The sequence below is a fragment of the Sciurus vulgaris genome (assembly GCF_902686455.1).
Source record: "Sciurus vulgaris genome assembly, chromosome: 14".
In the NCBI taxonomy this organism is placed as follows: Eukaryota; Metazoa; Chordata; class Mammalia; order Rodentia; family Sciuridae; genus Sciurus; species Sciurus vulgaris.
The window spans coordinates 1896677-1923789 of NC_136475.1; the positions used below are offsets into that span (position 1 = coordinate 1896677).

General features: G+C 55.3%; 1 protein-coding gene across 5 annotated transcripts in view; it reads right to left on the reverse strand.

Moving 5' to 3' along the window:
• The window catches only part of TCF7L1 (transcription factor 7 like 1), a 109748-nt gene extending 83033 nt beyond the window's left edge, over positions 1-26715 (reverse strand). For 4 of the 5 annotated variants that reach the window (XM_079110004.1, XM_079110003.1, XM_079110002.1 and 1 more), the window contains exons 1-3: positions 26279-26715; positions 26135-26198; positions 25783-25910 (exon numbers count right to left, since the gene is read on the reverse strand). In XM_079110004.1, coding sequence (XP_078966130.1) covers positions 25783-25910; positions 26135-26198; positions 26279-26500 — 414 coding nt within the window. In that variant the 5' untranslated portion in view covers positions 26501-26715. The remainder of the gene's footprint in view (positions 1-25782; positions 25911-26134; positions 26199-26278) is intronic. The other variant, XM_079110005.1, reaches the window with a different exon arrangement.
• Positions 26716-27113: the final 398 nt, after the last annotated feature.

Consider the following 27113-nt stretch of genomic DNA (forward strand, 5'->3'; position numbering starts at 1 on the left):
CTTGCAAGCACAAGGCCCTGGGTTTGATCCCCAGCATTGCAAAAAAAAAGAAAAGAAAAAAGAAACCACACCCCAATGTCATTCTGACACGTCCTTCCCCTAGATCTGACACCAACTACCTCATTGTGTCTTTGACAAGTGGATAGAGAACTAATTTCAAGAAGTCCATTTTCCAAGATGTCTCCAGGCAGGAAACTCCAAGGGAATTCTCTGAGACCAGTCACCTGACGTCCTCCTCTTGAGCTTTGTTCAGGGGGCACTGGAGGATGGGATCCCCATAATACCTACTACATTCGGCTTCCTGGGCAGGTGGGAGCAGTAGATTTTCAAATCTGCACTCTGGGTGGGCTCCGGGTACCCTGCTCTTTCTGGGGACATTCAGAAGTAAGATGCTTTTGAGCAGAAGCTGCTTCAGCAGAGGAGGAGGATCTGGAGAGAATCCTCTCCCTTTCAATGAGTGTGGTCTCTGCCGTCAGCAGGAGGGTGGTGGAGGAGCCCTTAGATCAGCCGGGCCCTCCAGCTTCTCGTAGAACAACAGCACACCAGGGCAGCCTGGATCCACCCAGGACTTGACTCCAAACCTAGAGCAAAGCTATCTGCTCCCTAACTTTAAAAAATTCCTCGAGGGCTGGGGAGAGAGCTCAGCTGGTAGAGTGCTTGCCTCGCAAGCACAAGGCCCTGAGTTCAATCCCCAGTACCGCCAAAAAAAAAAAAAAAAAAAAATTCCTCGATTTCCTGACTCAATCTTCCTTTTGCTGAATATGTATGACTTTTTCCCTCCAAAACTGACTTAACTTCATGGTTAAAGTTTGCTCCCTTTGTTGAAAATGCTAGTCTTGATTCTGAAATGAAGTCTGTCTATGGGAGATCCAGTCTCTGCCTCAACCCAGGACAGCTCAGCAGACCAAAGTCAGTGAGTGCCTCTGCCCACCCCAAAGGAAAGTGGTAGGAGCCTGCCGCTCACAGGGCTGAGGAAGCTGTTCCCCAGAGGCCCTGGAACCTCAGCCTCCTCTACTCACCCTCTAAGTTGACCTTGTCAAGCCCTCGACCGAGATTGCAAAAAGCGGGATCCAACCACATCAACTTTTAGTAGTAAGGACATATCGCTCATTTATTTTTTCAATTCTGATCTTTCAGTTATCTCAAAAAGAGTTTAACTGAGTATCTCATGCCACAGTAAAACCTAAACATTAACTAGAATATCCTGATAGCCAGCCCCTTGCATTCCAAGCTAATGACTACTGTAATTGTAAATTCCAGTCTGCTTTGGAAGAGCCTGCAGTCCCAGGACCCAGAGCAGAGCAGCCTGGCAGCCAGGAGGGGCGGGGCGTAGGCATCTCCCGCAAGACACCTCGGAGCAGGTGCGGAGCAGACAGAGGAGTCCAGCAAGGGGTCCCCGCCCTGGGCAGGCCAGGGACACAGACCTAGGCACGGAATGGCACGGCATGCTTTGTCTTGTCCCCTGATCACACACACATCAGTTACACCCGCAGGCCCCAAGGCAATCCATTAGCCAGCGGCTGTGCTGCCTGAGGTGGGGGGACAGGGCAGCAGGCTGGCGCGGTCTGGGACCAACCCCGTTTTGCTCGGGAGGGGGCAGAACGTCGCCGGTTGGCTTGGAGGGGAAGCCCATGCCCTGAATGAGGGTCGGTCTGCGGAGCTGGGCTCCGGTCTGGCGGTTGGGGGCTGATCTGCTGGGCAGGGTCAGATGTGGACCCCTGAGAAAGGGGCTGGCAGGAGCGGTCACGACGAAGCCACAGGGTGACGGTGCTTCGGGAAGCGGGGCTGACCGTGGGCAGCTGCATGGACAGCACACGCAGGCCGTTCTCGGTGATCTCTGTCCTGGGTCGGTGGCAGCCCCGGCCTCGGCCACCGGCTTCGCGCTGTTCTCCCGTGGGTCAGGTGAGGCCTGAGTTGGGCGTGCAGTGGGCGGAGCTCGGGCATGGCGGTGCGCCCAGTCCACCTGTGTGCGCCTGCGCGCTCCCCAGCGTCTCAGGTGTGTGCGGATACTGCGCATGTTAAACAAACAGGTGGGCCGGCTGGACACTGCCTACGTCCACCCCACCACCATCAGGGTGATGGACACTTCAGTACCGCCAAGGATTCCGTCACTGTGCCGATGCAGGACACCCGAGGTGAACCCTACCTTCCTAGCAAATTTCCACTGGGCCACACAGTGTGAGTCACAAGCTCTGCGCTGCCCTGCAGCTCCAAGAGGCCCTCAGCTAGCCTGCCTTCAGCCCACCGTCTCCCTCCCCACCGGATCCACCACTCCCCTGCGCCAGGCCCGGCACTCTGGGTGTGGTGATTCTGGATTTCCCACACGAGCAGCTCAAGCAAGGTTCATCCCCCATGCCTGGTCACTGTGCTCAGCTTAGTGTTTTCCAGGGAGCCCTGAGTCCTCGGACATGCAGGACTCCTTCTCTTCCAGGGTGAACAACCTCCCCTCAAAAAAACAACCTCCCCACAGCCCGCCATTACCTCCCAGTTACCTCCTGGCTACGGTGGCAGGAGGGAGCAGACATCTCTTTGAGAAAATTCTTTTGGGTGCGCCCCGGGGGCAGCGGGGGGACCACTGGGCCTGAGGGTAACTCTCTAAATTTTAGTTCTTTGAGGACCTTCCAGGCAGGCTTCCATGGTGGCTGTACCTCCAGGCCTGCCCTTGCTGGGGCTGGTCACCACCCACCAGGCTGTCCCACACTGCAGGAATAGGCTGGACAAAGGTGGGGTGGGGGTTGCAGGTATGGGGCCAGGCGGTGACCCTAACAGTGAACACCTAGCCAACACCTGAACCAAAGACACCAGAAAAGGAGCAAACAAAAAATTAAAATAGAAACACACCCACTGGCATTGCCAAATATCCCAAACCATAAAACCCAGATGCTCATGAGTGCTGATCCTCTGTGGTTGGAAAACGGAGCGCTCCACTCTAATCAGACCCTGTGGTTAACTGAGAGGTGCCACAGAGAAAATAAACCTGTTTCTGGCCTTGGGGAGACACTGTCACCTTGGTCCTGGTGGGGTCCGGGGTCTGTACTGAGAACCCTCCCTCCTCTGCGGTGTCTGGAGCTTGCAACGTGATAGGCAGGGACGAGTACGGTCCCACCCTGTGCTGGAGGCTGTGCCCCTGGGGAAGGGGCCAGGCCCCGCACTCCCACGCCCACCCTGCCACCATCTCGCCCACAGCCTCCCGCCTCTGCCCGGCCCTGCAGGGCTTCTCTCCTTCCCACCTGTGCCCTCCTCCCTACATAGCCTGGAGCCTTACAGACCCCAGAAACCCGGCTGCCCCTCTTCCTGCCTCCCTTGCTCTTCTTCTGTAGCCCAGGGAAGGAGACTCTGCTCCGAGGTCGGGGTCAGAACCTCATGGTTACCAGGCTCCTGGCTGCAGGGCTGCCCTGGCGCTAGGGCAAATGCTCCCCATCCTCTGTGGGCCTCGGCCAGCTCTGCAGCCAGCCCTGCTTCAGCCCCAAAGCCAGACAGACGACCCAGGAGGCAGGTGCTGCCACCTCCACTGTGCCCTGGGGCTACTGGACAACTTACCAGGAACAAGAATTCCCTGCACGGTCTGCCTCACAACCCAGGTAACACGTGTTCATGAAACAGTTGTGCATCACGATGGTGGCAGTTAGTGACACAGATTTATACACAAGAAAAAGCCACACAGAACCGTGTACACACACACACACACACACACACACACACACACACGGCTTGGCCTTAGGAAGCCAAAAAATAAAATAAAATTGTAAATATGAACCGAATGAAGTGATCGTCAAGACTATAACCTAGAATTATCTGTTTGTAGGATTTACCCACCAATGGGGGCCAGCAAGCAGCCGTCACAAAGCACAACCCACAGGACCCAACCTCCTCAGTACCGCCGAGCTCTCTGGTGGCCTAGGCAAGCCGGAGGACCTTTCCCAAGTGTTACCAAACGCACACATTCAATACTCAGCATTTGCAAAGGCAACCAAGACAGAAACACGGCATTGGCCTGCACAGCCTGAAACCTCAGCGGTTCACTGGACCCGGAAAACCCCACAAAGCCATCAGGCCAAGAGGGTCCACTCTGGGGTTCATTTTAAGAGCACTGGCAAAGCTGTCCAGGCCCCAGGGCTGTGCACACCTGAGGAGCCACCAGGGCCTGAAAGGGTCGTCCTGTCCTCACCACCATGGAGCTGGTGGGGTGCCCAGGACCAGAGGGGCGGGACACCGGTCAAGGCCCAGGAAGCCTGCTGAAGTCCCGCTACACAGGCTTAAACATGTAGAACAGTGCTGAACACAAGGGTCCAGGTGCAGCTCCCCTGGCCACTGAGCTTGCCCAGGTGAACAGAGCACCAGGAGGCCTGGCCGGTGCCAGGGTCCTTGCTGAAAAAGAGGAGGCCCTTCCCAGGCCAAAGAGAAAGGCGCCCACGAGAAAGAAGGCACAGACAGTGGAGAAAACTTCGTGAGTTCAGGGCTGGGGAGATAGCTCAGTCGGCAGGGTGCTTGCCTTGCAAGCACAAGGCCCTGGGTTCGATCCCCAGCACTGCGAAAAAAAAAAAAAAGAAAGAAAAGAAAACCTGGTGAGTTCAAATGCCCACTGGGAGAGCAGGTGGCTCACAAGCTCAGAGGCCGAGCAGTGGCCTCATGACCACGCTGGTTTGTAGCAGTGACGCGCCGTCCGCTGCGACGGGAACGTCAGGACGCATTGTGGTCCACAAACACAGTGGGAGGAGAGGCAGCATTTCGACTCATGAAAATAAGATCCCGTCTGTGGGTCGCCCCAGGTAAGAAGCTGGGGGCCGAGGTGGAGCTGGAGGTGCACTCGAGGGCACCCCACCCTGCCTCCCCTCACACCTGGGGAGGCCTGGCCCCGTCCACTCCAGGTGACAAATTCCAAAGTAGCCTCAGCAGCAGCGCCTGACCTCGGCCCTGTGACGCCCAAGAGGCCCAGGTCCTCCTCACTCTGCCTCCAGCCTCTCCCCTGCCAGGAGAGGAAACCAGAGGAGCCAAACTCCTCTCCGGGGGAGGCTGAACACAAACCAGGTCCTCGTGGAGGTGGGAACAGTTGTCAGCTAGTGGACAGGTTCACATCCAACACCAAGAAGCAACCAGCCCGAGCTCTGCGTCTGAGCAACGGAGGGACAGAAGAGGGCTGAAGGGGAGTGGGGTCAGGCGGGAGCTCCGAGGGTGCCTGTTAGGGACTGAGGCTGATCCCCAGAAAGAGAGACGCCGTTCCGCCAAAGACGGGTTCCACCCCGGCAAACCCATCACCGCTGAATGTACTAGAAGCTGAAGCTGCACCGCAACACTCCGACTTCCCACGCATGCGGGCTCAGCCACTCGGCCCGCTCCGGGGGCCTGGCTGTCTCCCTCCCGATCCCGCGGCCGACACGGAGCACAGCACACCCTGCCACTGGCCAGGAAGAGGTCCAACTTGAAAACTGAAAGCACACGCACCAGTTCCAACCACCGCAAAGCTGAAGAGCTCAGGGCGACTCTCCTAAGTGGGGAGCCACCTGCCTGCAGAATTCAACGCCCAGCACCTCAGGAGGCCTACCTTGGGAAGTGTCTTCATACAGAGCGAGGCCCCTAGGGCGAGGTCCCCGCCTGGCTTCCCCAGGGGGATTTGGTGAGATACATGCAGAGGGAAGACCACGGGGAGATGGGAGAGGACGCCATCCCTCCCTCAGACTTCTGACCTCCAGAAGTGTGGGATAACGACCCTCTGTTGTTGAAGTTACCCAATCCGTGGTGGCTGGTTATGGCAGCCCCAGCAGAGTAATCAAAGACCACATTTCAGCATGGTGTCCCTGCAGCCCCAGCTGCCCTACAGGCTGAGCACAGGGGTCCTTGAGCCCAGGAGTCTGAGACCAGCCTGGGCAACAGGGTGAGACCCTGTCTCAAAAAACAAAAGCAAACAGAAAATCCAGTATTCAAACCAGACGCACAGACTCAAAGAACAGGACTTTAATTTGGAGCCCAGTACACTGTCTCCTTACCACAGAGCAACCTGAGATGGACTGGTTTGCCGATGCAGGGCTGGACGATGGAGGGGCTCAGGGAATCTGGAGGAGAGCCCCTGGCAAGTCCACCACCCACCCGTGCTGCCTGATGGGGGCCGTAACCCACCAGGCAGAGATCTCTGTAATCCGTTCATCCCGTCTCCAGGGAGGTGCTGCAGTCTAGAGCAGTGGTTTGCAAACCTGGCTGCGATCAGAAGCCCCTGGGAGCTTTCAGAAGATTCCACCCAGGCCACGCCCCACCCCAGACCAGCTGGATGGCCATCTTGGGGTGGGGGCAGGGCACTAGCGGTTTTAAAAGGCTCCCCAGATGATTCTGATGAGTAGCCAAGGCTGAGAGCTGCTGGACCCTGTGACCTCCCAGGGCCTTTCCTCCTCAGAATTGGCAAGGGTGCACATTGTGTTTATCTTAGTGGTTCTCGAGCATGCTCCGGGGCTGCCTGGCTCCCGGCAGGTTCAGTCTAGGGCGCCCTTTATGGGGAATGATGAGCCATTCTGATAAGTGGGGGTTTAGAGGCCAAAAGGGGCGTTTTCATGCAAACGTTATTCGACAAGCGGTGTCCTCCAAAGCACCTTCGTGCCTGGACTCCAGAGTCAGACAGAAGAGTTCTCCAGGCCACGTCTGAAACATGCCGGCAGCCACCAAGCGAGGCCAGGACAGCAGCACACCTCTGCGCAGGGGCCAAAGGGCAAGGGACACTGCGCAGACCAGCTTGGAGGAGAACCAGGAAGTCTCTGCCAGGGCAAGGGCATGAGAAGCCCGGACCCGGAAGTAGTGACGGAAGTAGGGAGACGCACCGTCAGGGCCCAGAGCATCAAGAATCCCTTGCATCCTCCATCAGGGCGCCTGGTGTGCAGCCAGCGATGGCCTGGGGGCTGTGGTGGAGCCTGAGCCTCCAGCAGGGTCTCCACCTGAGCCCCGCACCACCTTAAAAGGGGCTTTTCAATAAATACACGTTCCAGGGCCCACAACCCCGAGGTTCTGAGCGTGGGGTTAGCCACGTGGAGAGTCAAAACAAAAACCAAAAGCACAGGCCCCAGGGGCTTCTGAGGGCCCGTGACTCCTGGCCTTTGGGGACCTCAGGGTGCGAGTTCTTGGATCGTCATTCCTGAGAGCACAAAGCCAAGGCCTGTGGCCCCACACCTGGCTTGCCCTGCTGGCCAGTATGTAGACCCATGGCCTCTGTCCCCGTGGGACTGTCCAGCTGGCTCCCACCCTGGGCTCCAGCAGACCACGTGAGCCCGTGTTCTGCCTCGAAGGACCCAGCCGGGCCTGGCCACCTTCAGTTCTGGCTCTGCTTTCAAGCCAGGATCCTGGTACCACCCTGGCAAGAGGACACTCGAGCACGGGCCCCCCACAAGCAAGTCACCAGGAACCCTCAGTCCCGCGTGGAAAGGGGCTCCTGGCCATCTGGCACCCCAGGTGGACTACACGTGCAGGCAGAGCCTCCATTCCTCCCAAGCCGCCCATGGCTATCCTAGGAGCAGAGGCAGCCACACCTGGGCAGCTGCCTCTGGCTTCCTTAAAGAGAACTGCAGCCCCACATGGACTCCGTTCCCTCTGGCAAGGGCCGGTGTGCCACATTCTGGAGCTACGTGCCAAGCACTGGAATGACCTTTGATAGACTTGACCCCGAAAACACCCCGAGCTCCTTCAGGCCTCCAAGCTGTAGGAGAACCTGAAATTCACCAGGAAACTGGACAACTGCACAGTTGCCCCAGAGACTCCAGAGTCTACACCAGGAACCCTCAGTCCCGCGTGGAAAGGGGCTCCTGATGAGCCGACGCTGGCACCGTAATGAGGAGGATGTGGGCAGCAGGAAGCAGGCTTTCCTGAGGGCGAGGTGAATGCAAGTCCCTAGCTATGGGGGACGATGGCACATCCCCAAAGCTCTGTAGGCAAAGGGCACCATGACCAGCCGCCAGCTCTCCCAGGGGGCGGTGGGAGCTGGGGAGAGGCTGGGTGCTACGCAGCAGGACAGAGGCACCGAGGCAGAGGGACGCAGGCAGGGCCCACAGGATGGCAGACCAGGCCTTTGTGTGGGTAAACTGAGACCTGCCAGATGCCACACTCTCCCTAGGCATCTCCCGAGGGAGGCTTATCAGGGTCCTTGGCCCAGAGAAGCCTGAAATGACCTTACATTTCTTCAGGGTTTCTCCATCTCTGAAAGGGAAAGAAGTGGCCTGGCCGGAGCAACTGCCCTCACGCCCTGCTCAGAGCTCCCCAAGGGCAGCAGCCAGGACGTGCACTTCTGATCTCCATGGCTCTGGAGAAGCAGCTGGGTCACAGCGTGGGAGAGGCCTGGAGAACAGTCACAGAGGGACAGGCGTCAGCCTAACTGGCCCTGAATCACCCAGAGCGGCCGACAGCTAAGTCCGGGGAGGCTGCAGACTGAGCAGCTCACGGGTCCACGGCAGGTGTCATCCAGCTGCCAACAGGAGGGTCTGTCCTGGGAGCTGCAGTTCAGGCAGACTCAGCCACAGGCGAAGAAGCTCCATCTCCCTCCTTCCAGGAATCCCCTGATGCCACGCAGGCAAGGCTGAGCGCCCCCTTCCCAGGCCAGGGAGGCCCTCCTCCACCACAAGCCCCCTTGTGCTTCAACAGCCTCAGCCAAGGCCAGGATGAACGGTGCCGAGGGAAGATGGTTTGCACCAGAAGGGCAGAGTCAGACTCACCTTCACTAATAGGATTCTTCATCGGGCGTGTGGAGCAGCCTGGGAAGAGTCAGAGGCAGGTGGGTCCCAGCTCGATCCTGCCCTTCAGCAGGACCCTGCCCAGAGAACCAGGCCCCCCAGGTCTGAGACACAGTGCTGTGCTATTCTGCTCAAAACAACATTTTCTTAAAGCAGGATAAAAGATACATTGAGGGCTGGGGTTGTGAATAAGTGGTGGAGCACTTGCCTAGCATGTGTGAGGCACTGGGTTCGATTCTCAGCACTGCCTATAAATAAATAAAATAAAGGTCCATTGACAACTTAAAAAAAAAAAAAAAAAAAAAAAAAGACACATTGCTCCTAGAAACTGCTGGGATTTTTTTCCCAAAAGTTGCTGGGCCGAAACGAAGCCCATTCGCCCACCAGCTCCTTGGCCAGTTCAGGTCTGGCTGCAGTTGCCAGAGCCACACGGCGCCTAGCCCCACCTGCCTTCGGTCCACCGCCAGAGCTCCTGGTGGGCAGTCCCTGAGGCGGAGCTCCCCGGGAGCTGGCTTTCCCTGGCCCCCCTGCTGCGCTGGGTCCCGGCTCTCTCCCCAGAAGGCACTTCCAACACCCGTCCCCTGTCTGCACAGATGATGAGCAATTACACTGATTGCCCCTCACCTCCCACTCACCCAGACCTCCCCTGGCAGGAGGAGGAGCAGGAGCGGAGGCAGAAAGCCCGCTGGGTCTCCCCGTCCAGCTCCCTGGAGCAAGGGAGGCTTCTGCTGTCCACCTAGAGGCCTTCAGAGGGCTGGAGCCCCTACCCGGGTCCTCCTGGAGGACCAGCCACTCCCCAGCAGAGCCTCGGCACGCACGTGCTTGCTGCACAGCCAGGCGGGTCCTGGGACCGCACCTCCACCGCACAGCCCTGTCCCTTAGGCCCACATGCGCCATCTCCACGGCCCACGGGGGTGGCACCACGTGGTAGGGCTGGGCGAGTCTGGGTGCAATGCCCGCCCTTGCCCCGGATAGCTGGATGACCTCAGGTAAGGCTGCTGACCTCTCATGGCCTTGATTTCCTCTTGAGAAAGGCAAGAAAACCTCAGTCGTGCCCTGCATGGTCATTCTGAGAACCAAATGAAGTCACAAATGTGACTCCCCGGGACACAGAGAACACTCAAAGTCGGAGTCACTGCTGAAAGTCGTGTGCAGAGGGAGGAGAGGTCAGGCTCCAGGAGGCCAGGACTCTTCACCTGCCTGGGCCTCGGGTTTCCTCAGGCATAACTAAGTCAACTCGTGTCTGAGTCCCCCTAATAGAGCAGTCCGTGAGTAAGCGTCCCCAGCTTCTGGCCACCTGTGGACACCTGGGGCCTCACACGCTGTGGTGAGGAGCACTGCAGGGTGCTGGGTCTCCGGGCGGGGCGCCCTGGCTGAGAACCCCTCGTGACACACAGGTGTCCCCCTGCCGACGGTGCCACGCTCGGTCTGCCACGCGGGGCCAGTGGGAGCTGCCTGCCTGCTTCCTTTACTGCAGGAGCTCAGGGTGGTCCTGGCAGGGTCACAGACCCCTTTGCTCTCCCCAGGACAGGCCTGAGCACAGTCTTGATGGTTCCTGGGGTGCCTGGGGGCCCAGGGGTGAGAGCGAGGGACTGAGCTTCCCCTCAGAGCCCCTGAAATGTGCTCGTGCCAACCTCACGGGAGCTGGACGCACACCTGGGACTTGGGTTCCTGGCCTTGCGTGGCGGCTGAGCTCCAGGGGTGCCTGCAGGCTTCGATGGCGTTTACAGACAGAGTCCCACGGAGGGCGGGGGCTCCCTCCAGAGCTCCCCACCGCGGGCCGAGGCTGTTCAGGCCCGGCCCAGAGAACAGAACACGGGCGTCTGTGATCTCTTCCTGACCCAGCAGCAGACTGTGGTGGTCACTCCTGAGGCAGGGGGCATCTTGCCAAATGTGGTTCCCTTGGACTTAGTGGGTTCAAACTTCTGGATGTATGGGTCTCCTGGTGCAGCAGGGCTGGCAGCACAGTGAGGAGGCTGGGGTACACAGTGCCCACTTGCTGGCCAAAGGAGAAACAAGCTCAGATGCACACTGAAGCAGAGTTCCAGAGAGGGGCTGGAGGGGAGGAGAGAGGCCCAGGTCCAGAAGGAGCGGTCTGCTTACCCCGGGGTTTAAGGACGAGGCTCCTGAACTCCCTCTCCACCTCATTATGACTTCTTTAACATTTGTTTTTAATTTATCCAAGATCATAATCTCTGCACACCACATATGAGCCAAACTTGAACTTGAAAACCAAGCTGGGCCTTTTGTTCTGCCCACGTTAATGAGCGCACAAAGGGGCGTCTGACTGCTTTCCCCCCAAGTCTGAATGCCCGTTCCCACTGAGGTAACAGAATGCGTGCAGACGGGCCGCGGGCGGTCCCGGAAGTCAGGGTTCTCATCGGGCTGACTCACTGTGAGTTGCTGAGATTAGTTATTTCAAGCACTGTGCCCGTTTTTAAATAAATCAACAGCTCCCCGCTCGCTGGGCACTCTGAGGAAATGACAGGAATTGCAAAGGTCCACAGAATTCTAGTCATTTGCATTTGAAAGTGAAATACTAAGATTAGAGTACAGCAGTACCGCAGACCAACCTGTGGTTCCCAAAGTGGGTTCCACAGGGCACCAGTCCTGTGAAATGTGGTGTGGCAAAGCAAGGATCCACGGTTCACCAGACGCCGGCTGTGGGCCTCGCATGCGCTGGTGCCCAGATAGCCACAGGAACTGTGGGTGGGCCCAGGGGAGACGGTGTGTGTGGGATGATCAGGCCCCACCCTCACCACAGCCAGGTGTGCTCACGCGGAGAGAGCCGAGGACTTCCAGCAGGAGCCCTGTGCAAGGCCCAGGCAGGGGAGCACCAGGTGAGCCTTGGGTCTGGGCGAGGGGACAGGGTGGGATGTTCCAAACACAGGAAAGCTCTGGTCCACAGGCCCCAGGAAGCCTGCAGGATCCACACGGCTGTAAGGCGGACAGCCCTGGAGAAAGGCAGCCAGCTCGCCCTCCCATGCACAGCGAGGATGCCGCTCTGCAGGGCTCATAGAGGCACTATTGTTCTCCCAGCCTATAAGAAACTTCAGAATAAAACAAAAGCCCTTGTTCCTATAACTGGAAAACTATCATGTGTCCTCTCGGAACAGCCAAAATACCTCGGAGTTGCTAATGTAATTCAAGTATTTTCCTTGGCACAGGCCTAGAAAAACATATGGCCTCCTCCACTGCACACAGGCGCCTGGGGTCGCAGCACAGGGATGTCCACGGACACACGCCAGACCGCGGCTTCATCTGTTTCTAAAAGGAGGATGTGTGGCCTCGATTCTGGGATGAGGTGAAAAAACTTCCACAATAAGCAAAATAAAAATGATCAGTCACCCTGAACACTTATGGAGAATCACACACTGCAAGGTATACTGTTCAGAAGTGAACAATAGGCTCCCTTCTCAGCCTAAGAACGTCAGGAGGAAGGCAGCCACTTGATATTTGTTTTATTACATACGGTGCATAAAAAAAGAGGGAAATGTAAAGAAACAATATCAGATATTCACACACATGCAGAAAGGCAGGCTGTACAGAGGCCCCGTGAGGGTGATCGAAAAGCAAATAGGACAGCTGGGCCCTCAGGAATATGGACTGAAGGAAACCAGCCATCCCAAGTCAAATGCAAGGGGCCAGGCTGCAGCTCGGCGATAGAGCGCATGCCCAGCCTGCACGAGGCCCTGGGTTTGATCCCCAGCACCAGAAAACCAAACCAAGACAACACAGAATTGCGCCTGAATTTCATGAGGCCAGTGAGACCCCTAAAGTGCAGGCCGCTACAGCTGTACTGAGCTTAGCTCCAAGCCCTCCGTGCGCCAGGCACCGTCCCTCACACACAGGTACGACGCTCCATCTCCGGCACCAGGAATAGGACCCGGGCCATGTCGACATGGCTCGGCCCTGGAGCTACGTGGACCTCTGCGGTCAGTGCCGGCGTGGGTTCCAACCTGAGCTCCTACCTGGTCGTGGCCAGCTGTACTCAAGTGGCAGCAGGCCTGATTCTGTGAGAATGTGAGGAGCCAGGAGAGGAGGCATGCGGCCAGGATTTGCTGCCCTTGTCTCTATCCGGACATTGTGTAGTCCCCACATGTGTTTTACCTGTGGAGATGTGAACAGGTGGGAGAAACGTACTGTGTGTGTGTGTGTGTGTGTGTGTGTGTGTGTGTGTGTGTGTGTGTGTAGTGCTGGGATTGAACCCAGGGCTCCGTGAGCGCTAGCAAAGCGCTCTACCACTGAGCCACATCCCGAGTGCTATGCACATACGTGACCATATATGTACATGCACATATACACATGCACACAAACATACACATGCATACAAAATAATAGTTTTTAGTTGTGGATGGACACATCTTAATTTTACTTATTATTTTTATGTGGTGCTGAGGACGGAACCCAGTGCCTCACACGTGCCAGGCAAGTGCTCCACACTGAGTCACGACCACAGTCCCTCACAGGTATACTTTTTGTTCATAGAATAAAATGTGAGCCAGGCTTGGTGGCATACACCTGGGGATGTGGCTCATTCGAACACTGGTATCCCCAAAAAAGAATATAAGCAAAAAAGACCTTAATTTCTTATACAAAACAATGATACAGTATCAATTGTTAAAGGGACTGATTAACAACATTACTAATGTAAAGAGTACCTTAAAAAGAATCCATGTCCCTTTGGAACAGTGCTTACTAACTTTTTTTTTTTGCGGTGCTGGGGATCTTACTAACTTTTTAAGTCAGGACAGGTACATATTTCACTTCCAGCCCTACAGAACGGCTTGGCACCCTTGGAACATCACAGAGTGACCCTTAGGGGCGAGGTCACACCTGGGTGTTTACATGGAGATCTGCAAGGAACTTCCCACTGTGAACTCCTTCTAGAGAAGGCTGGCTCCAGGTCTGGGATAGGAAGCAAGACGGGCCTGGAACATCCTGCCACTCCGGGACGGTACCCAAAGGACTCTGAGCCAACCTGAAAAGGCTCCAGCTGGCTAAGAAAGAACAAGGTATCAATAAGGAAAATAACTGCAAATAGACTGAAAGACAATAACTAGGTTTAAATCCAAAAGTTCACGAGGATGCCGATGATGACGACGATGATAAAATCACGAGTCGCCTTCACAGGGTGATAGACACCATCTGGAAACTAGTAAACAGGTACAGAATCAAGCACTGGATTGATGACCTGGATAAAGCAAGAGAGCTGCAGGAGGTCTGTGAATCTTCCATCTCTGCGGCCACATAGGGCCCCCGTCACCACCACCCAACTGGGCACCTCGTAATGCAAATAGCAGCACTAAAGGCCATGCAAATGACTGAGCATGGCTGTGTTCTAATAAAACTAGTTGGTGACCCTTGACCTAACGCGACTGAACAGTGCACGCTGGACACTGTTACTTTTTAAACATATCACAGCTGAAAGATGATGGAGTGAGAGAAACTTCGCCATGCTGAAGTTGCCAATGAAGCCAAGGAGGCGGGTGTCACTCACCAGTGATGTGACCAACAGAGACCTCAGGTGGCTCCCAGGAGGGATGGACAGCTGTGAGACAGTCTCGCAAACAAAAGTGAAGAAGAGGTGGAGAGAGAACACTGAAGCTGGAAAAAGAATCCAAATCTAACAATTTCCAAGAACTGGAGGCAGAGAAACATCCTAAACACATCACGGGGGTTGCATTTAACAAAATGCAGAAGGCGAGAAACTCCACAGGTGTCATCAAGATAAAGATCTAGAAGCCTAATTAGGAAGTTCTTGACACCTACCCAAGAATGCAGAGCAGTGTCAACCCGCTGTCTCATGAGGGGAAACCCTCCAAAGTCATGTGTCGTTCCTTGATAAATCATCTGTGAAGACTAAAAAATCTAAAGCAGGCTTGTTTTTTGTTTTGTTTCTGCAGGGCTGGGGACGGAACCCAGGGCTCACACGTGCCAGGCAAGCCCTAACCACTGAGCTACACCCAGCCCTATTTGCTTGCTTTTTAATGAAGGACACAAAACTCTCTTCATCTTATTTAGTACTCACAATTACGCTGGCAGCTTGGGAGATCTTTATTCCTTTTTTACAGTGTCAACTTTTAAAACTATGACCATCAACTTGTCAACCCCCCCACAGTAATAAGTGTTTTTGGCAAAAACCACCAAGGGTTAGAGTGTTGCCAGTGGTTAGTGCTTGTGTGGAATGCAGGAAACCCTGGGTTCCGTCCCCAGCACTACAAAAAGAAAAGAAAAAAATCATTCAGGGCTAGTAAAGCCAGTGGATGAAAATTTGATGAGAATGGAAGGAATATTTATATAGTCTCAAGTAGCTCCCATAAGATACTTATTAATTACAAAAAAAATTAATAACTTCCGTGGAGAAACCAGCCAGACATGATTTCAACCAAGAGAAGATGAACAGCAACTACACTGGGAAAAATAGGCATAGCTCCTGGTAAGATGCTCCACCAAAATGCACAGCCTGAATCTACGCATGAAGGAGTCACGTTCCTGCTGCAGAACAAGTGGCTTGTGGTCTCTAAAAAGCAGGAGCATGAGGAACAGCCTGAAGAAGTGGTCCAGTCTGAAGGAGACCAGAGCATGGGCGTCTAGCCCGACGCACCCCCTAGCCCCGCACCCTGCCTGCCCCACGCCCAACAGCCCGGTCTTCTTTTTTGGTTGATGGGGATTGAACCCAGACACTCTATGCTGAGCTACCCATCCCAGACCTCCGAGTTAAAAAAAGAAAAGAAGTGTACTGAATGTCCTTCTTTTTAAAACATACACATGCTATGTAGTGGCACAAAATAATATAGCTCCTTGAGAAATTATGCCCCTTAAATAAATTGATATTGGGTCTGCATGTTACTCTGAAATACTCTAAGTTATAGAGAGAAGGATAAAGAAAATACAGTGTATGTTGACATTTTGGGAAATCTGGGAGAACCTGGAATTGGTTGTGTTCTTTGTGTTTTTCCAGTCCTGAAATTAGTCTAAAATTCAAAGTTAAAATATACACATATAATTTATATACTGTCACATGTATCCCATATATAAATTAAGTTTAACTATTTATAGTGTTTTGTTTTGTTTTTGGTACCAGGGTTTAAACCCAGGGGTACTTAACCACTGTACCATTCCCCCAGCCCTTTTTATTTTTATTTTGAGCAGGCATCTTCCTAAGTTGCTTAGGGTCTCACTAAATTGCTGAGGCTGGTCTTGAACTTGCAGTCCTCCTGCCTCAGCCTCCCAAGATGCTGGGATGTACACCACTGTGCCAGGCAGGTGTAACTTATAAAGCATAAGTACACACACTGTCAGGTGGAGAGCAACTTGATTGGGAACTCATGCAAACCCAGGATTTATTAAAGTGACATGTGAGTCTTGCAAAGGGAACCGACAGCCAGGTAAATTCATAACCTGTACCAAAACTAATGCTGATTTATCAATCACTCTGAAGCACTTTCCGGTTCTCCTTGATTACACACTTGAATCATTTCCTATAAAGGTATTTTAAATGGGGCAAGAAAACGTCCACTTATTAAAGCACTGTGTACAACTTTTGCCTACTGGACATTCTGATGGGGCTATAATACCATACCACTATCAATTGTCATGCTAACATTTCTCGTTTCTTTTGATAGCCCAGAGATCCGTTCTATGGCTCTGGTGTTTTATTTTAGCCTTGGTCCAATTCTGCTTTTAAGTCATTCGGTTTAGCCAGAATCTGAACCCAGTGCGCCTCAGAGTACTATGGTCATGCGGACGCTAGGCTGGTCAGGAGCAGGAGGCAGGAAGACATGCATTTGGTTATTCCCGTGTGGCTTCAGAAGCCAGGCAGCCACCTCAAGAGGTCAGAAAGAAAACAGGGAATCCAGAGGGAAATAGATCCACTGAGCTACGGGACACAGGAAAACCAAGAAGGAGTCAGAGGCGAGGACGCCACCTGCAGCTGTGGACAGCCCCACCCGGGCTGCGGCTGCATGCAGGCGCAGTGCATCCTGAGGGGAAGGGGCGGGCAGGCGAGCCCGGAGCCAAGGGGTGAGCCGGAGCTCCTCTCGACTCGACACACACGCTCTCTGCCTTTTGCTGCAAATGGCGTTTTCTCATCACCGGTTTTCTCCGGGAAAAGTGGAACCAGAGGCCCAAGCTCTACCGCCGTGTGGAGAGGTGACTGGGGCCCCGGTCCTCTCGCAGTCTCAGCTTCCTCGAGGATGAAACGGAGGTTAGCACATCAGCGGCACAAGCCTTCCGCGTGGTACCAAGGTGTGACATAGTGCCTTTGGGCTGCGGTCAGCAAGCACACTTAAATATTCACGCTGTCCACATTCAACAGACGAATGGCTTATGATATACAGGTGCTATGTAGGCAAGGCGTGCTGAGGCGCACTGTCCCCACCTCCCGAGAGGGGACGGACGCTCCAGGGAGGGCAGCTGAGCAGCTCAGCCCTGGTCCTGTCTCTGTCTTGCTCTACGACTGCTCTAGGCAGGCTGAGTCTCTGTGCCGAGTCAGTTCCTTCCAGCTGAGGGCTATATTTGCACGCTTGATTTACCAAAGCTTGGTCTGTACTCTAAATTGCAGGGTCCTGACTGAGAATCCCAGAAGGAACACTCAACCCACCCCAGGAGGTGTATTACAAATCCAGCTGATCTTGGCGACCCTGATGTACTCACTGAGAATTCATGGAGGGGAGCTTGGCCCTGATCAGAGGTCACTGTGGCCAGGAGACCTAAGCTTGCACACTGATCTGTGTCTGTTCCTCCTCCTCAGATCCATCAGCTTCTTCAGGTGCCCACCCTACAGTGACACCCCTCGGGTCCTTGCAGGATTGTCTTCTCCCCGAGAGCCAGCACCTTCACTGCCAGGGCTCCAGGAGGGCTCGGCGAACACCCCAAGGCCTCCCCAAGTCCACAGCCATGCTCGGGAGGCCCTGGGGAGCCTCTCACCAGGCTGCTGTTTCCAGGAAAAGACCACCTGGAGGTGATCTGCACACTGGAGGCAGAAGTACTGGATTCCACAATCTCTACTTTCAGATCATTGTAGATACTCAGGCACATGCGCACACAGGGCAGGGACAAGAAGGGAGGCCAGTACCTCCCCTTCAGTTCCCCAAATGAAAAGGGTGCAAATGTCACCCCTGTGGTCAAGTCATGCTGCAATTGTCTTCCACAGGTGACTGATTTGTAGAGAGCTCAAAGAAAGCAATTTCCAGATATTTTATAAGTGAACAAGGACATATTTGCACACCTGGTTTACCGAAGCTTGGTGTGGACTCTAAGCAGCAGTAGCGAGCGGGAGGGTCCCTCCAGCATCCTTCACACCAGGGACGCACGTCTGTTCTTCAGCCCTCACGGAGTTCAGCAAGGAAAACCAGTTTCCAGCTTCCCAACGAGTCAGACTCTGGAAGATGACCAGGTCTTCTCCCATGATGAAGCACCTGGGGCAGTGGGCTAAGGCTCCTCTGCAGTCCAGCCTGCTGCCAGGGCTTGCCCACGGCCCCTCACTCACTCAGACAGCGTGGATCAGGGACGGGAGGTCCCTAAGTACAGCCTGCACCCTCCCTGCACGGCCACTGACGACTCTCAGCAGGCCTGCTGAAGCGGGAGGCAGAGGCCGCTGTCCTTCCTGGAGAGGAGAAGCCGGTGCTCCCAGGCTGTGTGGAGTCCCAGGGCAGAAGGGGCAGCCCGGGACTCGGAAATCGCTTTCCGTGATCAGCAGTGTGACTTTTACCAGACACCTGACTTCACAGTCTGCGTGCACAGCGGCCAGATGGGAAGAAGTGCCTGTCTCCCAGCAGGTCGGACACTGTGGCACACCAAGGTTGCAGCAGCCACTGCCGAGTGCTCGCCATTAGGAGGCCACTTACCTCTGTCACAGCCAGAGAGAAAGAGCAAACGCTCTGCACTCATCTGCCAGCCTTGAAAGGCTTAAGACAGAATCTGAAGGTCAGTCTGATGGGCTAAGGTGATGCCTGCGTGAATTAGCGGGTTTGACCACCTGGGAGGTGGAACATGGTTTCCCATACCTGCTCCCCATTTATAGTTCTTTTGTGAATTTGATGTCCATGTTTCCTCTGTCAGGGTGAACACATGGGGCCTTGTTCTTCCTCTTGAAAAAGGATTTCCAAAAACACTGCAAATGGTGGAGGACAGGAGTGTGGATTCGTTTCCTGTCCTGGGGACTCCAGGCAGCTGGGACTATCATCCCGTCCTGGGGACTCTAGGCAGCTGGGATTATGGTTCAAAAACTCCTAAAAACAGCCATAGTTAGGAAAACATTTTGATGATTTTATTTTCAAACTCTGAAGTGTACTTCTAAATTAAATGTTCATTTCCCAGGAAAATCTGTAGATCATGCACACAATGAAAAAGATCTATGGTTTTGAAGTTTGTTTTAGAATCTTAAAAGTACAACTGAGGTTCCTCAGAGCATCGCTGGATGCTGTAGGAATCGCAGAAAGAAACTAGTGCCGGCCGCCCTGCAGCACGGGGGAGAGCCAGCCCCGCCAACCCTCCTCCCAGATGCCTGGACTTTCAAACTGCATGGACTACACTGCTCCTTGTTTCGGTCAGCTTCTTCACCGCTGTGACCAAAACAGCTGACAAGAACAACGCAGAGCAGGAAAAGTTTGTATGGGGCCCACAGCCGCAGAGGTCTCAGTCCACAGGCAACCGACCCTGCTGCTCTGGGCCTGAGAGGAGGCAGGACATCATGGCGGAAGGCTGCGGGGAGGAAAGCAGCTCAGGACATGGCACCAGGAAGCAGAGAGAGAGAGGGATTCTCACTCACCAGGGTCAAAATATAAACCCCAAAGGCATGCCCTCCCCCTGTGACCCACCTCCTCCTTCCACACCTCACCTGCCTACAAGTCACCCCCAGCCAGCCCACATCAGTGGAGTAATGCACTGATTAGGTGAAGACTCTTCACCCCAATTTCTCCTCTCAATGTCTTGTATTGTCTGACACATGAGCTTCTGGGGAACACTTCCTATCAATCCCATAACATTCCCTAAATGCAATCCAATGATACACACAGAGAACACACTAAACCTCGCAAAGCAGATGAAAAAACGGGGGCAGTTTTCTCCACGCTCATAAGTGACCGGACCTTCCTGGCCCCCAGCGTTTGCCCCCTGCTGCAAACAAGGTGCATTTGGACTCCCGTCTCTCTATCCCCAAAACCAGCCAGCCCCAGGCCGTGCAGGAGAGATCTCCCAGGAGTGTTATGACGCCTCCTTATTTAGCAGAGAGCTGAAAGGTCCCACGTGTCTGCTTCTTAACGAGGCCCAGAGGAAGAGCCCAGAGTCTCCCTCCTGGGAGCAACAGTCCAGCCCCCCAGCACACACACCCCGCGTGTCCGCCCACCCCACCTCTGCACACCTGGCTGCTCTAAGGCGGGGAGGACCCCTGAAGGACAGCATCCTCCACGGGGAAGGAGGACACCCACAGTCCTTGAGGAAACTGTGGGCAGAAAGTGACTGTGAAGAGTGTGCCCTTCCCTCCCCTCCACCTCCACGGGCCTGCGTGGTCCCTCAGCCACCCTGCTCCCCGGCTCCTCCCCCTGCCCTTCTCCAGCTGCCTACACTGTCCAGGTACTGAGGTGCCAACGGTCCTCAGCACCATCCCCAGGAGCCAGGCGTATCCCAAGGGAAGCTCAACAATTCCCCAGATGAGAGTCTCACAAAAGGTGTGGGCTCTGTCCTTGCACCAGGGCATCTGTCAGGCGGGGACCCCTCGAGGTCACTCACAGGGCAGCCAGGCTTGGACACCTGGGTGAACTGTGACCTAGGCCACTTTCTGGTGGCCTACACCTCCTCAGGCAGATGCAGGCGGCCATCCTGTCTCCTTCCACTCGGTCGTCTCCCTCACCCTGCGTCCTCACTGTTCTGGCTCCTTCCGGGTCCTGCCCTCGGGGTCCAGCACTTCCTGCCATGACTTTTTAGGAGTGGTGCTGGGATGGAAGCCAGGACCGTGCACATGCCAGGGATGCCCTCCAACACTGAGCCTCACCTCAACACTGCGCGTGACCTCCAGGGTTCTCCGCTCCTCCCGGGCTCTGCCCCTCGTCTTCCAGGTGGATGGAGCCCAGTGGCCTGCAGACATCCAAAGGCCCTGGTCTCTGCCCTCTCTGCACCAGCTCCCATCTCAAAGCGGGAGTGGGATGGAGTGAGACGCCTCTCACATCAGTATATATTTATATTTAACAAGATTTACTTTGAATTAAGAAATGAGTGAGCTGGGCATGGTGGTCCATGCCTGTAATCCCAGTGGCTCAGGAGACTGAGGCAGGAGGATCACAACTTGAAGGCCAGTCTCAGAAACTTAGCGAGGCCCTAAGCAACTTAGTGAGACCGCGTCTCAAAAAATAAAAAGGGCATGGGATGTAGCTGGATGGCAAAGCTCCAGGGGATTCAACCCCCAGTACCCCTCCCCGAAACTGGGTGGGTTTCAAGGACTAGTTTAAAACCACCTCATACCTGCCTTCCTCCAGCATCCCAGCTCCACACAATTTCCCCTACTTCTTATCCTAAAAATGCTTCTCCAGGCTTGTCTCTGAACATAGACATCATCTCTTGATGCTAATAGTACTTCTTCCTAACTAATTTTATTTATGTATTTATTTGTGTGTGTGTGTGGTACTAGGGATTGAACCCAGGGGCGCTTAACCACTGAGTCACATCCCCAGACAGATTTATGTTTTGAGACAGGGTCTCACTAAGTTGCTTAAGTCTTGCTAAACTGCTGAGGTTGGCTTTGAACTCAGTATCCTCCTGTCTCAGCCTCCTGAGCCACTGGGATTACAGGCGTGCTAACTCCATTTTTACATCCTTTAGGGTCTAATGCATTTGTCTCTCATGGTCCCTTCACCACTGTCCATCATAAGTGCTCAATAAACATCAACTGGAGCAGCCAAGTTGTTACAAATAATATTAAGGATGCAGTTCTGAATTTTCCCAATTTGCAAATAAAAGTTGCCTCTCAACTGAAATATAAATCAGATCTTCCCATTACAGAGGATTTTTCCAGTGGGTTAATCATTTAAATTCTTTTCCTGCCACAATTTTTTTTGGTAACATTACATGTCTCTAGAAAGGCTGGAATATTCTTTGTTAAAGTTAGACGTGTGTGTGTGTGTGTGTGTGTGTACACTTGCAACGACCTGCTCTCTCCCCAAGAAGCCCTAGAAATGCAATCAATAAAGAATGAGAGCAAACTAACTTTCCAAAATCATAAGAAGTCAAGTCAGACATTCCCCGCCAGATTCACCCACCCAAAGAAAGACTGACAGGGTTCAAGTCCCTTCACAGTTGAAATCAAATGTCATCCCAGCAATCCAAGTGCCAAAACTTTTGTAACACAGGGAGGGTCCCCTGGAAGCTTGCTCTCTCTGCAAAGCCCTCTTTAAATGCTGAGTTATATTTAGAAAAAATGGAACAGAAGTTATATTTAGACGAAATGACTTAAAAGAATTTTACCAAAAGCAGCATGTTTATACTAATCCTTCAAAAGAAAGGTTTCCCTCAGCTGTTACATACGACTCCAGAAGCAACCTCTGCGCACGCAGAGTTCTGCCCATCGGGAAGAAGGGGTGCGCCTGGAGCCTGGCCAGACTGCCCACGGGAAACACTGGGGTCCAAGAGGACTTAAAAGTGGACGTAGGTGACCGCATGACCCATGTGATTCTACAATATGTACAGTCAGAACAATGAGAAGTCACAAGCCGTTCAAGTATCACCTATCAAAATGTACAAATGCATTCTACCGTCATGCACAGCTAATTAGAACAAATTTTAAAAATTCTTTTAAAAGTGGGCCCACGCTCAAAGACAATTTTGGGCAGAAACTACAATTGATGGTCTGATGAGGACCTGAGAACCCTGGCTTGAGCTGCGGGCCACGGTGCCTAGACTACACACCACAAAAGCCGCGGGCGCCCTCACCACCCCACCTGGGCCGCTCCCTTCCAAAGGCCTCAGCACCCACCCTGTGGCCCCAGCCCACTCTGTCCCTTCCTGGGTAGCCGGCAGAAAACGTTTTCAACATTTTCTTTTCAGCTGTCTTAAACTTTGAGAGCCAATTTCTAACGTATTGACTACGCTTCCATAAGAAAATTCTGGTCAACAGGGCTGAGGTGGTTTTGGAATCCTGGGGAGATTTCATGGGTGACTGCATGAGTTTGGTGTGACAACTGCCAATAGTGAAAAATGGCCTGTGGCAGTTATTCCCCTCAGCATAGGCCACGGGCTCCAGCCTCCAGGTAAGCACAGGGCTTGGAGGCCTGGCACTCACTCAGGTCAAGGGGACCTCTTCTCCAAAGAGCCTCAGGAAGAGGCCATTTCCCAGCATCTAGGCCAAGCCAGGGCAGAGGCCGGTGCTGCGACACAGGGAGAGCCCGCCCGGCTATGGGGCTGCCAGGCCCCAGCTGTCCCAGAGCCGAGCAAGGCCTAAGGCCCACCGACACCTGCAAACACTGCAACCAATGCCTACTCTTCCTCCTAAGCTGGTGTTTCCAGGAAGTGTTGGGGCAGCAGAAAACCAGAGCCATCAATTCTATACCACATATAAGCCCTAGAGCAGCCCAGCCCGGAGCTATACCATGGAGAGGTAAATCAAAGACCGAAAATGCCACTGGGCACGGTGGCACATAGCTGTCAGCCCTGTGGCTCAGGAACCTGAGGCAGGAGGATGGCAAGTTCAAAGCCAGCCTCCACAGCGTAGTGAGAACCTAAAGCAACGTAGCAAGACCCTGACTCAAAGTAAAATGCAAAAGGGGGCTTTCTACTGTCATGTATAACTAATTAGGATAAATGAAAACAAACAAGCAGAAAAACACGGCCAGCTTCACAGCTTCAGCAACGTATCGAGGGCCTAAGCAATTTAGCAAAACCCTGTCTCAAAAAAAAAAAAAATTAATTAAAAAAAATTAATTAAAAGAAAAAAAAGGGCAGGGTGGGGTGGGCATGTGGCTCAGTGGTTAAGCACACCTGAGTTCAATGCCCAGTACAAAAAAAAAAAACAAAAAACCCAAAAAACAAACAAACAGAAACGATGCCCCAAACAGACCAGATCATATAGTATAGGCACCTCCTCCCCCAGGAGCCAGCTACCTCCCTCCCTCCCTCCCCACCGACATCTAGCAATACTCATTTTCCCAGGCTAGTGACCCAGCAGAGGCCACTGTCTGGTAAACTGATTGTCTATGGTGAAGATCATATTAATGACATTGATATAATCACCAGGAGGAAAATCATCGGGTCCCATAGTCCCATCAAGTGGTCACGTGTCTTATCACTAACTCTCCTTACTGCCCAAGGAAGAGGGTCCAGTTAGACATCAGTGAGCTCAGTAGCTAAGCAGGCAGGAGACACAGAGAGCAGGTATCACAGGGGGCTCCAACAGGTGGTGGTCTGGGCTATCGATGGGGAATGGTTGCAAAGAAGGGCGGGGACAGTCAGAGTGGGAATGTGGACTCCCTAAGAAAGGCTCCCAAGTGCCACACAGGCCTGGCTATCGGAACCCCAGTATCAGCAAGACTCTGCCTTCCTGCATTCTTCTTCAGGAAAGAACACAGAAGACAGAAGGAAAGACAGAAAACCTGCCTTGCTTGGCTCTTGGTGTGGGGAGGCAGAGTAAGATACCCTTGACACAGTCAAGGTCCAAGAGGAACCTGTGAGGCTAGAATCCAACCCCCCAAAGAGAAATGGGCACACAGAGTAATCTCCAGCTTGAGGAGGAGTCAAATTCCAGACACGTCTGCAGGCTCTACCTAGAACCGGCTCTGGGTTGATGCAAAGAAGTCAGTGGCTCCTTTCCCCCTCTCCAGGACCCCTCTCCAGACATTCTAGTGACAAATGGGAAGAATGGGGCTTCGTGGATAACTCTGGCCGCACATGCCAAGTTAGGAAACTCCATTTCCACCTCCATCTGCAGGAACGCGGCCCAAGGAGGGAAAGCTCACCCAACTTTTCTTGAACTAGGAATAGGAAAAAGCAACAGTTGCAGGCCCAAATCCAGACTTCGCTGCGAAAGGGACACAACACGGCTGGGCCAAACCTGCGGAGTCTCCTCCCTCTCAGAGAGATGCTGAGAGGTCTGTGCGCTCCCACGCTCCTCTGCAGGATCAGAGCCTCCCCCAGCGCCCACTCCCGAGGGTCAGCACTCCCCGTCCGGTAAGGGGAAGCTGGGCGGAAGCAAAGCCCACGGGTGGGAAAGCGCAGCGCGCAGCAGGCACACAGTAGGTAGGCGCTCACCCAAGGCCTGCCGCCGGACCCAACACCTGGGCAGCGATCACGGGGGTGGGGTGGCGACACAGGAGATACAAAGGCCTGGCCAGGCCAGGGCCGTACCCCTCACTAGGCGGGCGGGGGGTGGGCAGTTTGGAGCTGAAGAGGGGGAAGGAATCCGCCCTCATTTGCACGTCGTCTGGGGCCCAGGCAATTTGCTTAATCACCGCTCTTAATGCCAGAGCGCAGTACACAATGCGCGCCCATTCACGGGCTTAAAGTGTCGCAGCGCTCGCTTTAAATGAGAAAAGCCAGCAACAAAAGGGGGGAAAAGCCAAGTTCCTCAACTTGGGGAGTGCCTAGGGTCGCCTCAAAATCATCTCCGGGAGTTTAAAATCCTGAGCTCGGGTGTGAGGGTTGGGGTAGAGCGGGGGTCGTGAACAACTCTTCCAAATGCAGGGTGGTTAGCTACGAGCTCAGGGCCGCCCAGAGAATCCGGGGAACTGGGGGCAACGTCGACCCGGCTCCCCCGGGCCGGGCCCTATTGCCAAGTCGTGCTGGCGACTCTGGAAGGAAATGCGACCCCCGCAGCGGGCACAGACCCAAGCTTTCCTTGAAGCAGGCCAAGGGCTGTGGGGGCTAGGGAGATCCCAGAGGCGGGTCCCAAAGCCTCGACCGCAAGGGGAGAATAGCTAAGGAACTTCCCATCCATGCAGGCGCTGGCAGCGCAGCCCAGCGCTCGGCCGCCACCGAGAAGTTCAACTCCGCAAACAAGTTCTGCCCGGGGTCGGCGCAGGAGGCCCCACCCCCACCCCGCGCCGAGCCTGGGGGCACATCCCGCGGTGCCCGCCCGGCACTGCCGGCCCTCGCTCACCGTGCGCGCTCCTCCGGGAGACAGGGGTCCGTTGGAGAGGTACGGGCTGCTCAAGTCCGGGATCATCAGGAAGGGGTAACCAGGGTAGGGGGGCCCCTTAAAGAACGCGCCGTCCTGGGGCCTTCTCACTGCAGACAAAACCGAGTCTGGGTGAGGCCTGGGCCCGGGACGGCCGCGGCAGGGGGCTCCGGGCGGGGACGGGACTCGAGCGCCCCTCACGCGCGCTCCAGGGCGGCTGCTGCCGAGAGGGCGAAGAGCAGGGGCTCAGCCACCGGCGAGGGGACCGAGGGCCGCCTGCTGAGGCGCGGAGCCCCGCGGGCCGGCACTGGGGGCTGGCCCGGTGGACACGTACCTTCGGCGAAATAGTCCCGCGGCTTCTGGAAAGCGTCCCGGGCGGGCTGAGGGCGCCTCTCCGCCTGCGGAGGAGACACAAAGGCGCGGGCGGGTGAGCGGGCGCGGGGCTGGGTCCCCCGGGGCCGGCGTGGGACCTCCTTACCTCCGAGTCCGAGCTGCTGCTCTGGTTCTCCGACTCGTTGACCAGGGACGACTTGACCTCGTCCAGGTCCCGCTGCGCCGAGGCGCTGTCGCTGCTCGGCTCCTGCTCCTCGCCGCCCTCATCCTGGAAGGGGATCAGCTCGTCGCTCGCCCCCAGGTCGTCCCCTCCTCCGGCCGCCCCGGCTCCGGAGCCGCAGCCCCCGCCGCCGCCTAACTGGGGCATGGTGGCCGCGGACCCGGGCCGCCGCTCGCAGCCCTGCGCCCCACCCGCGCGCTCGGCTCTCCGGCGCCGCCGCGGCAAAGTTTGACAGGGCGTGGCCCCGCGGGGAGCGGCGCGGCCGGCCGGGCGGGGAGCTCAGATCGGCCCTCGGGCAGCGCGAGCCCGGGCTCCCCAACTCGCCGCGGCCGCCTGCTCCGCCGGGGCGTCCGGCGCGGGCCAGCGGGGAGGGGCGATCGGGCAGTGGGAGGGACCGCCGGCCGGGCAGGGGCGCCGGAGGGAGGAGCCGCGCTGCAAGCTGACACCCGCGCGCCTCGGGAGCCCGGAGAGCAAGCGCGCGCTCACACTGGCCTTCACACTCGCACCTTCCGGAGGCCGTGCCTCCCCGCAGCGCGCGACGCCGGACCCCGAGCTCGCCCCGATTCCTCCTCGCGCCTCACCCGGAGCCCCGGAGACCCTCTCTGCAGCCTGGCGCAAACCCCGGGAGTCTTGCTCGCACCCCTCCGCATCCCCTAACTTTCTTCCAAACAGCCCCACAGCTCTGCGCCGGCCCGCGCCCCCTCCCACCGCCTTGGCGCGCAGGCGGGCGGCACTGCCCCCTGCGGGAAAACCTCAGTCG